Genomic DNA, 15,156 nt, shown 5'->3' with positions numbered 1-15,156 from the left:
GGCCCCTACAGTGAGAGGGGGTGTGGAGCTGGGGCAGGTGCTTCCCAGCTGGGGCAAGGAAGGGTGCGGGACAGAGCTGCAGCTCGTCCAGGGGGTGCAGAGGGAGGAGGCAGCTCTCGCATGGGGGGGTGCCCCCCCCCCCCCCCGGATCTACATGGGGTTGGGTGGGCTGCAGCTGCAGGCTGAGGTCGGGGCTGGGCCAGGCTGTGCTTGGGGTGAACGGTGGCACTGGGAGGGGCTACGGGGGGCAGGGCTGCAGCCACCCCAAAATTCTCCACAGCCCCCTGCAACCCCCCCCCTCTCAGCACTACTGCTGCCTGCCCTGCCCCAAGTGTAGCCTGCCCCAGCTTGCTGTGGCAGGAGCCACCCCCACTCTGGCCCCTGGATGAGCTGCAGCTCTGTCCCGCACCCTGACCCTTCCTGGCTGGGCAGTGCTTGCCCCAGCCCTGCACTTTCCCTCAGCATGGGGGCGTTGATCTGCCCCACCTACTCCCCTTCCCTCCCCACTCCCCTTCTACTGCAATAGACCTACCAGCTGCATGCAGCTCTCCAAGCTGCTGGACTGTACTCCTCATTGCTTATGTGCTGTGCCATGGCTGCACACATGGACAGGCCATTTATTGGTCACAACAGGCTGATTTTGGGGGTTTTTTTTCCAATACAGACAACTTTCTTTATATCCATGTCAATCCAATATCAGACTGATATATCGGTGTACCTCTAGTACTTAGCGGGCTAGTACATGTAGTCCAAGCAACAGCAAAAGTCATTCTTCTTAAAGTGAGCTAAAACTATGTACTAGTAGTTGTTCCTTCCTCTCTTTTTAAGTTAGTGGCTTTTCTGTGTTCCTGCTTGCTTTTCTCTGGATAAGGGATGTTTGTCATTTTGGATGTACTTTTTGTGTGTGTGTGAAATTTTTTTTGTATTAAAATTGTTTTAGTATGTATGGTAAGTTAACTTTTATGCAAAGAAAAAAGTTTTGAAAATCTCTAAATTTTCACTATTTTGTGACCTGTTAATTTCTAATTCAATTACCTAGAACAGTTTGGTCATGAAATAAGCACAAGTCTACAGGCACCCTTTCACCAGACTCTTAGTTGAGCTCCTTTCCTTTTTCCCTTTCTAGGAATAGCTCATACTTCATGCAGACTTAGTATTTGAGTCCCATTCCCTCACTTCCTACCCCCCAAAAGCACCAGACATTGCCTTTTTTGAAAATTTGATGCTAATTATCTAATGAACTGAAAGTGACATTTCATTTTACTGTAAACTTGAGCCATTCAATTCAGTTGTTAGCATATTAATATTGTGTTTATAAAGTCCTTTCCAAAAGGAACATCACATCAGCCCCCCCCACTGCATGTTTATGAAAACTACCATATTTACCCATAAAACATATGTCCCAAATAAAGGATACACCTAATTTTGAGAGGATTAATTAATTTTACCCTCCCTACTTCTCAGAATCTTAATGACCACAGCATGGGCTCACCATGGCTAGATAAATGGGTGGAATCCACTCGGCATTGCTCACCATCTCCACAGTTATAGGTTTAACTTTATTATAGCTGCTTCCCAATTGGCAGTAAGTTTTCCAGTTTGGCAGCACCTGTGACGGGGTTAAATCTGTTGCTATAGTACTACAAGAAAAGTAAGTGATGCTAAGGAGTGGACTCTGCCCCTCCTGTATGTGGCCAGGAAGGGAGTAGAGCCCCTAGCAGCCACTCCAGCATCCTGGTACCTCCATTCCATTGCAGAAATCTACTTCCTCACTTAAAACACAAGCTCCAATTTTGGAGGGCTGATTTTTGAAGTTAAGGTGTATGATTTAAGTGTTGTGGTATCTTCTGACTAGACATGCAGGATTCCTACAACTTCCTCATTCTTAAAACTTAAGACATTAGAAAGTTACTTTTCTAAGTCTTTGAATAATGATTGATTTGGTTACCCTTCTTCTTGGTGCATGTTACCCAAGTATTAACTATTCTAGGAGAGGTATTGTGCAGGGTGGAAGGATATTAAGATGAATGAGTGGGTTCTTTTCTGCTTAGGGGTGTGTTTGGGCTTTTTTGTGGGGGGATTTTTTTTTGGAGTTTGCTATGCAAAAGTTCTTAAATATGATACAATAAGTTCTGAAACCAATATATTTTTGGTAAATAACTTTAAATTGTTTTTGAGGAATTTAGTTGAAATAATTGGCATAAAACACATGGAGAAGTTTGTGGGGTTGTGGATGAGTGAGATTTATTTAGATAAAATAGAACATAATTACTGTGACCTCCTTTTCCAAGGAAGGTTGAGAGATTGTGTTGGACCAATATTTCTCATTTGGCTGGCTAAAATACTTTTATATTGTTTAATACTTTTAATACAGTTTAGCTTGGTGAATTCTTGATGTGAATCAAATCACTGTAATCCTGTCAATCCAATGTGATTTGTGTGTATAATGTTGCTGGGAGTCAGACGTGCAATGTACATTGTCCTTGAAGCTGATTCCTAGCTTCTAAGAAACCTGCTGAGTATAAATGTTCTATATTGCCCACTAGACAAATAGTCCCTACGTCTCAAATTTAGATTTCTTTTTGGCTTAAAGTATTTGCACCAAAATAAGTAGAAGAATGATTGTCAATAGCTACAGTATTGACGGCTTGGAGTCGCTAGTATTTTAGACATTGCATTTTACAGAGTTTTTTGTAATTTTTGGATTAAAGGCAATCACTTCAAGGGACCATTTAAGAACCTCACAAGTCATTCATAGTTTATCAAAGCAATGTGTGAAGTGGGAACTAGTGTAACCCATGCAACAAAACAGCCAATTGTGTGTGTGTTAGTCCTTCACCACTAAGATGAATTTAAAATGATGATTTTTTTTCTCTCATGCTCTTTTTTTCCTTTTGCACTCTTTTCTCTTGTGCTCTCACTCAAAAAAAAGTTGTTTAAACCAAAAATTAGCAGCAGTCTCTTCAAACCCTGTGCTGCTAGCATTTTATCAGTTGTATACTATCTCCAAGGAATTAGAATCAGTTCAAACTCCTATGCACCAATGAATGGATGTTTTGAGTAAAACTCTCCAAATAGTTTTGTTTCACATCAGGTTCTGTACTTGAAATCCATGATGTTCTTTTCAAGGCACTAGAAGACTTCTAAGTATATTAAATATATTTAAGTTACCTTTTGTGAGTTCTGGCTTAAGACCTTTTACTAACGATTGGTTTATGAAATGTATGCCTAAATTTTCATCTGGCACTTCTTGTTAATTCTCCTGTTTCTTTACATTGCTATCGTTGTAATGGACAATGTTGGCAGATCTCTTAGGAGAGGGTGAGTAACACTCTAACTTCTAATAACTCCTGAGTATGACTATAATTCTAGCAAGTGTCTTACCTTTTTTGGAGTTTAGTGGGTTTTTTCCCTCTCTTTCTCCTTACTGTTTCTGTTTTTGATCTTCATACATGGTTGCATATAGATAATCTGGCTGCACTTTCCAGTGTTACTTCTGAGCCACAGATTTCAGATCCCTTTGCACCAGAACCTAGCCCAAGTACTGCTGCAACTACTGATGCTGCAACTGCTTCAGCTTCTGCTACAACTACAACTATTACTGCTGCCACTGCTGAAGTGGATCTCTTTGGAGGTTAGTTTGGCTGCTCTAAGAATGTTCCAATTCTGTAGTTCAAATGGAGAACAAGCAGTATTTAAAATATCATAGTTTGACTCCAAATTTGGTAAATCTGATGGCTTTTCTAGCATCTGTAAATTCTGTTGAATCTGATAACTCAGAAAAATATTTTAGTGGAATTGTTAAATTCTGTCATACATTTCTCCTTTCATGGCTTTCCTTCTTAATATGTGGGTGTTCCCTGTTTGGGATATCCCCTGTTGCATCCATTCTGTGGCTGAAAACTGTTCTTTGACCTCCTTTCTATCAAAGCATGGAATTGAACTATTATGAATGAATATGAAATGTTGTTATATGAATGTAGGCAGATCTACATAGTGAGTGAACTTTTATGCTGGAATTGTAAATGTGGGTTGTAAATACAGGTAGAGGCCCATTGTACAAAAATGGCTGTGCATCACAGCTGTTTGCCATTCTATCTAAATGGAATGCAGAAGCACCAAATCATGCATTTACTTTTGCGCCTACCTTTTAAAATCAAATAATACAGGCATTCAAAGTTTCTCTTTCTGTATCTGGTAGCTTTTACTTCATATCGACAGGAAATGTATGCATTGTAATTGACTTAAGTAACTAGTACCTTTTTCTTGCTTCTTTGTGTAGAATCCTTATTTGTCCAGCATTAGGGTCTATGTCCAGGGTCTTTATAAGGCAGTCACCAGTTAAGAGTTTGCTGGGCTGCAAGGTTGGCAGCAGCGGCAGCTGATTATTGAACTGGAGTGAAGCTAAAAAGAGGCTTAAAAACTCCAGAAGCCAAGTGCAAAAGAGAGGGAAGGCAGTGGTACTAAGGAAGAAGCACAGGGCTTGGATTGCTCTGTTAGGGTCTAAGAAAAGACTGTGTCTGTTTTGCTATCTCTTTTTGCTGTATTATTTGTGGTGTTTCTGTGGAGACAAGCTTGCTTCTTGGAAAAAATAAACTAGTTAGAAGCTGAAAACATGCAGCTGACTGGCCTTGAGAAGGTCTGTGTCACACACAGGATTGGCTGGGAGAAGAAAGCTGTGTGAAGTGAATGATCCCCTTACAGTCTATTGAAGAAGGTGAGGTAACATATCAAATAACTAGATCCATGGTGGGGAGGCTTGCTTTCTTCTTACTTTGCAAGTTAATAACTCTTTCCATTTTAAGGGTCCTGTAAAACTGAAGGGAGTGATGCAGAGTTGGACCTCTTTTTCTTTTCTTTCTTCTCCTCTTTTTTTCTCTACCTGCACCCATGGGCTAGGAACAGAAGTTGCACATAAAGAAGTTTAAGTGATCAGAAACTGATTTAAACATGTAATGGAAGAAAAGTTCAGTGCACATAAACCAGTTTCAAAATGGCTGAAACTGGTTTAAGATAAACCTGGTTGAACGTAGTATCAGACTTAACTGACTAAGGTCAAACCAGTTTATGGGACTTCGGCTCTAGATCCCTTCCTGGTTTAAGTGAATCAGAGTCCCCCAGCATGCTTTTTAGCCCTAGTCTAGGCTGGGCTATACTCTCTGCTTCAGAGAATAGGGCTGCCCCTCTGCTGTCTAGCCAGAGCAGGGGTGGGGGTGTGGCCTGGTATGGCCCCCTGAGGTGAAGGGGGCAGGGAGGGAGTTGATTTCCCCCTCTTCCATTCCCTGTCCCCCTGAAAGATCCCAGGTGGGGTCTGCCTGGCCAGGGGCAAGTGGCAGAGGCAGCAACCAGAACTGACAGAGCCCAGCTGTGGTCCCTGGGTGGGAGAGGGGATGGAGTGGGGAATAACCCTGGAGCGGTGGTGGGGAGGAAAGGACCATGACAGGTGCTGCTGTGCCCTGGCCAGGCAGACCCTGGCTGGCGTCACGGGAGGAATGGGAGGGATCAGGGAATAACCCAGCTCCCTACCCCACTTCACATTTAGGGAACCTTGCCTGGCCAGAGTCTAGCCATACTCCTCACCCTGCCCCCAACCCCTCCAAAAGCCTGGCAAGGGCTGTTTCCCCCCTTCCCTTCTAGGCACACCCTGGCTGGAGTACTTGCAGGCCAGGGTGGGGGTTTAAACCCCTTCCCAATCATACTTGGGCCTGCTGTGGCCTGGCCATGCCCCACCCTCAGCTCAGCTTCCCTCAGCCACTGCAGAAGGGAAGGGAGGGCTCGCTGTAGAGCAGGGGTGGGCAAAATATGACCCACGGGCCGGACCAAGGGCAGTAAGACCCAGGGGAAGCCCGGTGGGCTCCCACAACAGCAGGGCCTGCCCGGCCCCACCCCCAGCAGGGGTTTCTGGCCTGAGACCGCATGGCTGCCCTGCACCGGAACCGCAGGTAAGGGGGCAGGGAAGGAGACCAGGGAAAAATGGCCCGGGGAAAAGCTGAGTGCAGGGGACGAAAAGCAGCCCCTCACCCGCCCCATGGTCAGCGCTCGTGGCTGCAGTGCAAGGCGCCAGGCGAGGGGCCGCGTCACCCCCCCGCCCCTCCCCCCGCACTCAGCACCAGCTTCTAACCCGGCCCCACAGCCAGGCTGGGCCCCGCACCGGCTCTGAATTCATCCACTGGGGCTGCGCATGGCGACAGCAGCCCCGGCCCCCCTGCTTGCCATGCCAGGCAGTGTTTGCCACTGCCACCTCTGGGCTGCCCAGCACACAAGCTCTGGGCAGGCAGCAGCAGCCAACACTGCCTGGTCTGGCAAGTGGGGGGTGCTGCAGCTGCTGTTGCTGTGTGCAGCCCTGATGGGCAAGCTTGGAGCTGGCGTGGGGCCCAGGCTAGCTGCAGGGGCGGGTTACAAGTTGGTGCTGAGCGTGGGGAAAATCAGCCCCTCACTCACCCCGTGGCTGGCGCTCCACGCTGTAGCCACTTGCAGCCCACATGGGGCTGGCTGTGTCTGCTCCAGATAGCCTCGCGTGGGCTGTGAGTAGCTGCAGCAGGGAGCGCCGGGCACAGAGCGGGTCAGGGGCCACTTTTCCCCATGCTCAGCACCAGTTTCTTCCCTGCTGGTGAGCAGGGGGTCGGGGCCGTGTACTGCCCCCCGCCTGTACCATGGGGCTGAGGGACACTGGGAGTGAGTGGGCAGGGAGCCAGGGAGAGCATGGGGCCCGCACTGGTGTCCCGGGGCCAGTGCTGGCAGGGCCCAGAGCAGGGTGGCAGGAGCACGGGGTCCTGGCCAGCAGGGGCTCTATGGAGCCAGGCCAGCTCCCCCCTCTTCCTGCTGGTGCAGCCCAGCCTGGCTCCACAGACCCCTGCCAGCCTGTACCCAGCTTTGGGTCTCACCAGTGCTGGCCCTGGGACATTGGTCCCAAGACATTGGGACATTGGTCCCAAGATAGTGATCAGGCAGCGGGACACCTGTCAAGGGGCAGGGCTACCCACGTGGCCCTCAACAGCCTGCCAAAACTGAGTAAGCGGCCCTCTGCCCAAAATAATTGCCTGCCTCTGCTCTAGAGCCCCTGACTTCTGGCCTGACACTGCAGGCATGTGCTGCATTTCCAGAATCAAAAGTGAATATTTATTCACTTGCTTGCCAGTTCAATCTACACAGGTTAGACTAACCTGCAAAGATTGAAACAATTCAGGCTTGGGCTTTTTGAATATCTGTACTTGACCATGGAAATCAGGTGTGATATAAACACACTAGCTTAATGCCCTTTGAAGATATTAATCTTGCACTTGTGCTACCTACGGACTTCTGTTCCCCTTGTCCTTGTGGGATGTCTTGTAGGGTCTTTGTTAGGGTTAGCTTTTCTATGCAAGCTTTACTGTTATTTGATTTGATGACTTCCAGTTAGTCTTCTCATTCCTCCCCCAATTATCTCCTGACCCACTAAATGCAAAAGGATGACTCCTTAATATTTACCAGATGCAAAAATGTGCTTCATTACAAAATAAATTTACCTGTAGTTACTCAATACCTTGCTGTATCAACTTTCATAATGGTTATTTCTCTTCAGTGGTTTTTCCCCAACCCACCTTTCCACTGGCAAAATTGTAGTGAAGGATTTTCTACTCTAGCCTCCATTTTTCTGAGCAGGGACTGGGTCACCCTCCCCCCCCCCCCCCCAGGACCCCTGTAGGCCCCAGGGCAGGCATACCCAGGCCTAAGGTCAGTGAGGACCTAGTCAGGGAACTTCTGGAGGGACTGGACATATTTAAATCAGCTGGTCCTGATGATCTCCACCCCAGAGTGCTGAGGGAATTAGCAGAGGTCATTGCAGGACCCCTGGCATGGCTTTACGAGCACTCGTGGTGCTCTGGTGTGGTGCCAGAGGACTGGAAAAGGGCTAATGTGGTTCCCATTTTCAAACAAGGGAGGAAAGGGGACCCAGGAAACTGTAGGCCACTTAGTTTTACATCTCTCCTGGGTAAGCACCAGAATAATTCTCTCAAAAAGCATGTCCATGAGGGGCCAGCAGGAGAGGTTATGCTTAGGGGCAACCAACATGGGTTCATTAGAGGCAGGTCCTGTCAGACCAACCTGGTGGCCTTCTATGACCAGGTCACAAAATCCTTAGATGCAGGGGTAGCAGTGGACGTAGTCTTTCTGGACTTTAGAAAGGCCTTCGACACTGTCTCTCACCCCATTCTCATTAAAAAGCTAGGGGACTGTGGCGTTGACACCTACACAGTCAAATGGGTCACTAAATGGCTGGAGGGGCACACCCAGAGAGTGGTGGTGGATGGGTCATTTTCAACCTGGAGGGATATGGGCAGTGGGGTTCTGTAGGGCTCGGTCCTCGGGCCCGCACTGTTCAACATCTTCATCAGCGACTTGGACAAAGGGGTAAAAAGCACCCTGTTCAAATTCGCAGACAACACTAAGATGTAGGGAGAAGTGGGCTGCAATCAGACCTAGACAGGTTACGGGGTGGGTGGATGAGAACAGGATGGGTTTCAACACTGACGAATGCAGAGTACTGAACCTGGGGAGGAAGAACCAGCAGCAGACATACAGGGTGGGGAACTCCCTTCTTGTCAGTGCAGAGGCAGAAAAGGATCTTGGAGTCATTATTGATGCCAAAATGAACATGGGCCAACAGTGTGGGGACGCAGTCAGGAAGGCCAACTGTACCTTGTCATGCATCCACAGATGCATCTCAAGCAGGTCCAAGGAGGTGATCCTCCCCCTCTATGCAATGCTAGTCAGGCCGCAGTTGGTGTACTGTGTCCAGTTCTGGGCGCCACACTTCAGGAGCGATGTGGACAACACGGAGAGGGTCCAGAGGAGGGCCACCCTCATGATAAGGGGTCAGCAGGGCAGGCCCTATGAGGAGAGGTTAAGTGACCTAAACCTGTTCAGCCTCCGCAAGAGAAGGCTGAAGGGGGATCTAGTGGCCTGTTACAAACTAGTCAGAGGGGACCAGCAGGCATTGGGGGAGTCCCTGTTCCCTCGAGCACTACCAGGAGCAACAACAAATAACGGTCACAAGCTGGCAGAGGGAGTAGCGTGTACAGTTCTGGGTGCCGCATTCAGACTAGACTGAATTCAGACTAGACATTCAGACTAGACATCAGGAGGCGCTACTTCAGTCAGGGCGGCTAGGATCTGGAACCAACTTCCAAGAGAAGTGGTGCTGGCTCCTACCCTGGGGGTCTTTAAAAGGAGGCTGGATGAACACCTTGCCGGGGTTGTTTGACCCCAGTACTCTTTCCTGCCATGGCAGGGGGTCGGACTTGATCTGCTCAGGTCCCTTCCTACCCTACCAACTATGAAACTATGAAATGTTCAGCTATTTCCACCCCCCCCCCCACACCTCTTAAGAGCATAGTTTTTTCACGCCAGCACATAATGCATAACAATCAACTATGCTTTCATGATGCACATGTGAAATGTTACGATTTATGTCTGGGCCTCATACTGTGACATTCACAATTTGGATTTATGAATCTGTAGATAAAACTAGAAACTACGCTCAGTTTTAAGGTAAGAAACTATAGCTGTCTACCTGCAGAATTAAATGGGGTAAGATATAATATTGGAAAACACAAACTGCTACTACTATTACCTTAATCCTGTTTATGCAGATGTTGAAGACCTTGACAGTGGTCCCATTATGCAACATTAAACTGTTTTGCACAGATGTAGTCACTGCTGTGTGGCAACCCTGTGAGGAGCCTTATGCACCATTTTTACAGATGTCTCTAGAACCAAACAGTTTATGATGATTGAAGTGTGGGACATAATTTAGTAGAAACCAGATTTTTAAATACAGGAAATAACTTTAACTGAACCTTTAGGCAATGTTAAAAAAAGAAAATATATACTAGTCTTATACCAGTTCTCTGAAACTAGAAAAATATAAGCTGCTTTAAATTTGGGCTCAGGATAAATAAAATTAGAAAAGCATTTCCCATTTTCAGTGTACTGAGAAAAATAAGCATGAATTAAACATTCCAACTATAATTTAAATGCTTTGCTATACAGGCTTTTTAGTTTCGTTTTTTTTTTTTTCCTGTACCTTTCAAGTTTTGCTACACTTTAAATACAAAATTAACTCCTAAATTTTAAATATTTGCCGAAATCCTTAAGGTAAATCACACTGTTGCAGTTCCTGATAAGGTAAGTCTATTTTAGAGTAACGCTTTTGAAGAAGTTCTGTTAAATTCCTAAAACTAATTCTCATAAGATTGACTGTTTGTTCTGAACTAAAAAAAAATAATTTTTAATTCTGTCATTAAAGTTTACTATTATATAGCTTTGTAAGAGGTTGGTCTGAAGTATTATACTTGAGGAAGTTATGAAAACTATGGTATTTGTCTAGAGCCCTATTCACAAATTGAAAAATTGTATAGCCTGCATCTTCCAGTACTTATTTTATACATTGTCATATAAAGCTACCTACCCATTTCTGCATATTTAGATAGAGGTCTTCATGTGTGTGGAAATTCTATAGCTGCTATTTTGGAGTAACAGGTATTTGTATTTACATCTAAACAGGATTAATTTTTCTGGGCATTTATAGATCGAGCTTTAGTTTTAAAGCACCCCACCACCATTTTTCAGCACAAGGACGCTGATGCACACAACACTGGAGTCTGTTGGAGCATGGTAATTTCCATGCTCTGGCAGACTCAATTAATCAAGTCTGCTCCAATGCGCTGGAATTACAGTGCGTTGGAGCAGCCTCCTGCATGTGTGTAAGTGCCTTTTAGGACTGTGCCCAAGTGATCTCAACATAGACATACTGGCTGCCCTGACGTGCTTTCCAGAAATCTGTCAGTGTCTGTTGCATTACTCCCTTATTCCTGGAATAAATGCATCTAAAATTGGTGTGTATTTTAAAACATCTCCACACTACAATTCCACTGAGACACTCTTTATTGAAAGTAAGCTTTTCAGGAACAATAGTACAAATGACTGTATTCCAAAGTGGAATTTTTCCACTGTTTGAAAAACTTTTATAGACCAAATGGTGACTAACATAAAAATGCAGTTTTATTTGGGAATACCCATATTCAAAGAGTTTTCTCAGTCCAATTTTTGCATTCTCCCATTTTGTATTTATATTCCAATTGATGTACTAGTGTCTGTTATGCCTGTGTTAATGCAGAGATTTTGACTGATTTACACCTCTTACCATTTGTACAACTGCCATTCAGTTTTGCCATTGTAAATTGTCTTAGTTTTTAAATTAGAAAATTTAAGTGTTTGAGAAACTGCTTATTGGCAGATCTTTTTTTCCTTTTGCCCTTAGCTTTCATTATATACTCAGTCTGAGAATTAATCAGCTTTCTGTTTTTGCTGAAGTTCAAATGCATGTCTTGAGCTTTTTAGAGTAGTTGGCATAAATTTGTTTTTAAAATGGGCATCTTCGTTTTAAAATCTAGACTTGCAACAGCATGTAAAGCTTTCCCATGCTAACGTAACAATGTGATTGCAGTATGCCATTTTTAATAGGTAGCTTTCAATATGTTTAGGCTTTTTAGAAATGTCTTAATCTCTGAGCTTGTTGTGTGCTGCTGCAGCTTTTATGTGGGGCTTTGGTACACAAGTATTGCCAGTAGAATTTGCTTATAGTAGTCGCAGTGAACTATTGTTAGGAGTACTTCCTGATGATTTAACACTACACATGAGTGTAAGAGTCAACTGGATCAGGCATTTATAAAAATGATATTGGGAGGTAACTTTTTATATACCAGACATCATTTTTGTGAAGTTTTACTTTAATGGTTTCAAAGACTGAAACTATTTTAAAATGTCAACACTTCAAAAATGCAAAATCTAGTATTCTCTCTGTGTAGACCCTTTTTTTTACGTTTGGCTTCAGAGCAATGCTGTCATCAACTTAGAATTTCCTACACTAAATTGGGATGAACTTTCTTGCTCTGTCCAAAGCAAGATGAGTATGTATAACAGAGCGTTTCTTCTTCAGAATAATGACTTGCTTGTCTAACCAGTCTGCAGAATCTCAGGGCATTTATACACATAGTTCTTGGTCTCACAACTTTTTGGTCTGATTTACTGCTTCAGAGCAGGCTAGATTAATCAAGTGCTGACATGCATTGAGCTGCATTGCATGCAGTTTTATAAGTGGTTAAATACACGTCAGCACTCAGAAAATGGTGGTTGTGCGCTTTTGAACTAAAGCATCTTTTACATGTTTTAGTTCAAAAGTGCTCTGCCGTCATTTTCTCAGTGCCCAGTGCTGCAGTACTTGCATGTGTAAAAATGCCCGTATTCTAGTGAATCCTCTTGTAAGTCCTCCAGACCTATTAATATCTACCAACATTTTTTTTTCTCTCTGAAATTATTGGTATATACCACAAAAAACTTAAAACTACTTTTTTTATGTTTCTATTTAATAGTCCTGACTTGAACCACTGAGCTGCAATATAGAGAAGAGATGATTATAGAAAAGTGAAAGGAACATTTTCCAATGGGGAGTCTCGGGAATTTTTTTAATTTGAAGCTCCCATATATATCATATCGGTTATCTCTCTCACTCACATGTATATATTTTTACAGTGTACGTGTGGCATGCATGTTTTATATATAAATATGCATGCACACGCATACATATATTTTGCAGTGTGTGAGATATAATTGATATGGTATAATATAAAAATTTCTACCGGTAGTTAATGTTACATAACTTTTTTTAATGCTGTAAAACTGCCTATTCCAGGAATTGGCAACCTTTTAAACTTCAGAAAGCGCATGAATTAAAGGAAGTCTCAGTTTTCATGTTGTTGATGATATCAGTTCTTCAAATGAAGTTAGGATTTAGGGGAGGAGAGTACAGAAATTCCAGTCTGTCCAGTGGTGATGTTTATATCAGAATTTTCAGTCGTCATTTTGTCTTTTAGCTTCTCGCTATTTTGAAAAATAACAATAGTACCAGGTTAGAGGAGTAGTTTTATTCATTTTTTTTTTTTTAAGGCATTTTGTATTTGACTGAACATGAAAGTTTTCTATTTCATTTGTTTACTGCAATACTTTTACATGCATTAATTTCTGATGTTACATGAACATGCTGCTCAGAACCCTTATACAATAAGAATCAAATTTACCTTTTATAGCTCATACTTACAAAATCTAAATACACTTTTGATGGAATTACAGTTTAGTATTGAGTGGGGTTGGCAAAAGAGTATTCCTAGTGTGTGACTTGTCTTGCAGAAGTAAAATAAATTCATGTTGTATAAGGGAATCTACCTATGCAATTTAACTTGGTTCTTTTACTATATTTTCTTCTCTCTTTATCCTTTTTAATTTTTTTTTTTTTTTTTTAAACTGCATTCAAGATGCCTTTGCAGCTTCTCCTGGTGAAGCCCCTGCAGCACCTGAAGGGGCAGCAGCACCAGCTACCCCAACCCCTGTAGCAGCAGCTCTTGATGCATGTTCAGGAAATGGTGGGTTTGATGTCATTAGATAGTGTCTTGTTCTTGTGTTGCAGCATTAAACTACATGGCAGTGTGTTTCAGTTTTCTTTCTTCCTTTTTCCCCCCCTCTTCTAAAATGTTTGATCACTTTCCTCTCGGTACAGAGTAATTGCTGTTATTGATCAAAACAAAGCACTTAAACAGAATGCTTCTCAAAACTGCACATTTTTTCTTTCCTCATCCCAGTGTATTTATTCAGTAATATTACTGAATTAGTTCATAGTTTCTAGGGTCAGAAGGGACTTGAACAGATCATCAAGTCCGACCCCTGTGGTCAGTTATTTTAACCATGTTTGCAGAATGTAAATAGTACCAAACTAATGTTCTGTTAACATGTTAAATGGACTTCTTCTGTTTCCTAAGATGACCACCCCCCCCCCCCCCCCCTGCCCGCCCATTCTTTCATCTGTTGCATTTAGGTCTTGTCAAGCCAAGCTTCCAGAAAGCTTTGTTTTTTAAGTCCCCATGCTTTCTGCCATTTGTTTGCTTAAAAACAAAAGTGGAACCTATCCAGATAAATAAGATAGACATAACAGAAAACTAGCTATTTAGTGTGTACTTACTGTGTGTATATTACCCATAACTGTTTTGTTATCTCCAACTTCCTTACTTACTGATCCTATATATATATATATCTTCCACTTTCCTTTTACAAGACCCTTTTGCCCCATCTGAAGGTAGTGCAGAGGCTGCTCCTGAGCTGGACCTCTTTGCTATGAAGCCAACAGAGACCAGTGTTCCTGTAGTTACCCCTACAACTAGTGCAGCCACTCCAGTTCCTGCAACTACTCCTTCTCCAGCTGCTGCTGCTACTGCTACTGCTACTGCCACTGCCACTGCCACTGCCACTACCACTACCACATCTGCCACCACTTCTGCTCCTCCTGCTCTAGATATCTTTGGTGGTAAATTGTTTTTAACTCTTTGATTCTGGTAGATTTATATTTGGTTTGTCAAATATGCAGTCCATTTGTGCATGCATACCGTATGTTAGAAGGTTCTCTACATGGTGAGAAACCTCTCTTCATACACTTCCAAACATGCTGATGTGCAAAACTGAGAAGTTACTGCTTTCAGTACTATCTTCCAAAATGAGTTAAAGACATGTATATTCTTGGTCTTAGATTTATTTGAGTCTGTTCCTGATGTTCCTGCACCACCTAAACCAGATGCTACTCCTAGCATAGACCTGTTTGGTACAGGTAAAGATTAAAAGATCCTTTCCTTTATTACCCTACTCATTTGATACTCTCTTTTTTTACAGTGTAAGCTGACTTTGAGTTAAACACTGTACTTACCTCGACTGGTTTTTTCTTTCTTTTTACTTCTCTGGAAGATGCTTTTTCATCTCCACCACATGGAGCTTCTCCTGTGCCTGAAAGTTCTCTTACTGCTGATCTGTTATCTGGTGAGTGCTTGTTTCACAGGACATGCTATGGACCTTGTGTTCCCCATAGTTCTTTTTCCCCCAACACATTTCCTAAAAATAAATGTAGGCCTAGCTTAAGAATCCCCTTTCAAGTTTTTCAAGTCTCTAATAATCAGAGTTCTTTTTCAGACACTAAGTTGTGGATTTCATCTTGAAAGTGCATTGTAGTTCAAAACCTCATTAATTCTAGGGACAGATATTACACACGAACTGGTTTCAACCTGTAACAGAACAGAA

The 15,156-nt window shown here is 43.4% G+C and overlaps 1 protein-coding gene across 1 annotated transcript in view; it reads left to right on the top strand.

Annotated features, from left to right (window-relative positions):
- Positions 1 to 15,156, top strand: part of SNAP91 (synaptosome associated protein 91) — a 142,702-nt gene that overhangs the window by 81,436 nt on the left and 46,110 nt on the right. The window contains exons 15-20 of the mRNA XM_019496851.2: positions 3,307 to 3,321; positions 3,467 to 3,634; positions 13,353 to 13,460; positions 14,147 to 14,395; positions 14,615 to 14,692; positions 14,827 to 14,898. Coding sequence (XP_019352396.1) covers positions 3,307 to 3,321; positions 3,467 to 3,634; positions 13,353 to 13,460; positions 14,147 to 14,395; positions 14,615 to 14,692; positions 14,827 to 14,898 — 690 coding nt within the window. The remainder of the gene's footprint in view (positions 1 to 3,306; positions 3,322 to 3,466; positions 3,635 to 13,352; positions 13,461 to 14,146; positions 14,396 to 14,614; positions 14,693 to 14,826; positions 14,899 to 15,156) is intronic.

This window comes from Alligator mississippiensis, chromosome 1 (genome assembly GCF_030867095.1).
Source record: "Alligator mississippiensis isolate rAllMis1 chromosome 1, rAllMis1, whole genome shotgun sequence".
In the NCBI taxonomy this organism is placed as follows: Eukaryota; Metazoa; Chordata; order Crocodylia; family Alligatoridae; genus Alligator; species Alligator mississippiensis.
Note: the sequence above shows the minus strand (reverse complement) of the source record. Positions and strands in the feature narration are given on the sequence as shown.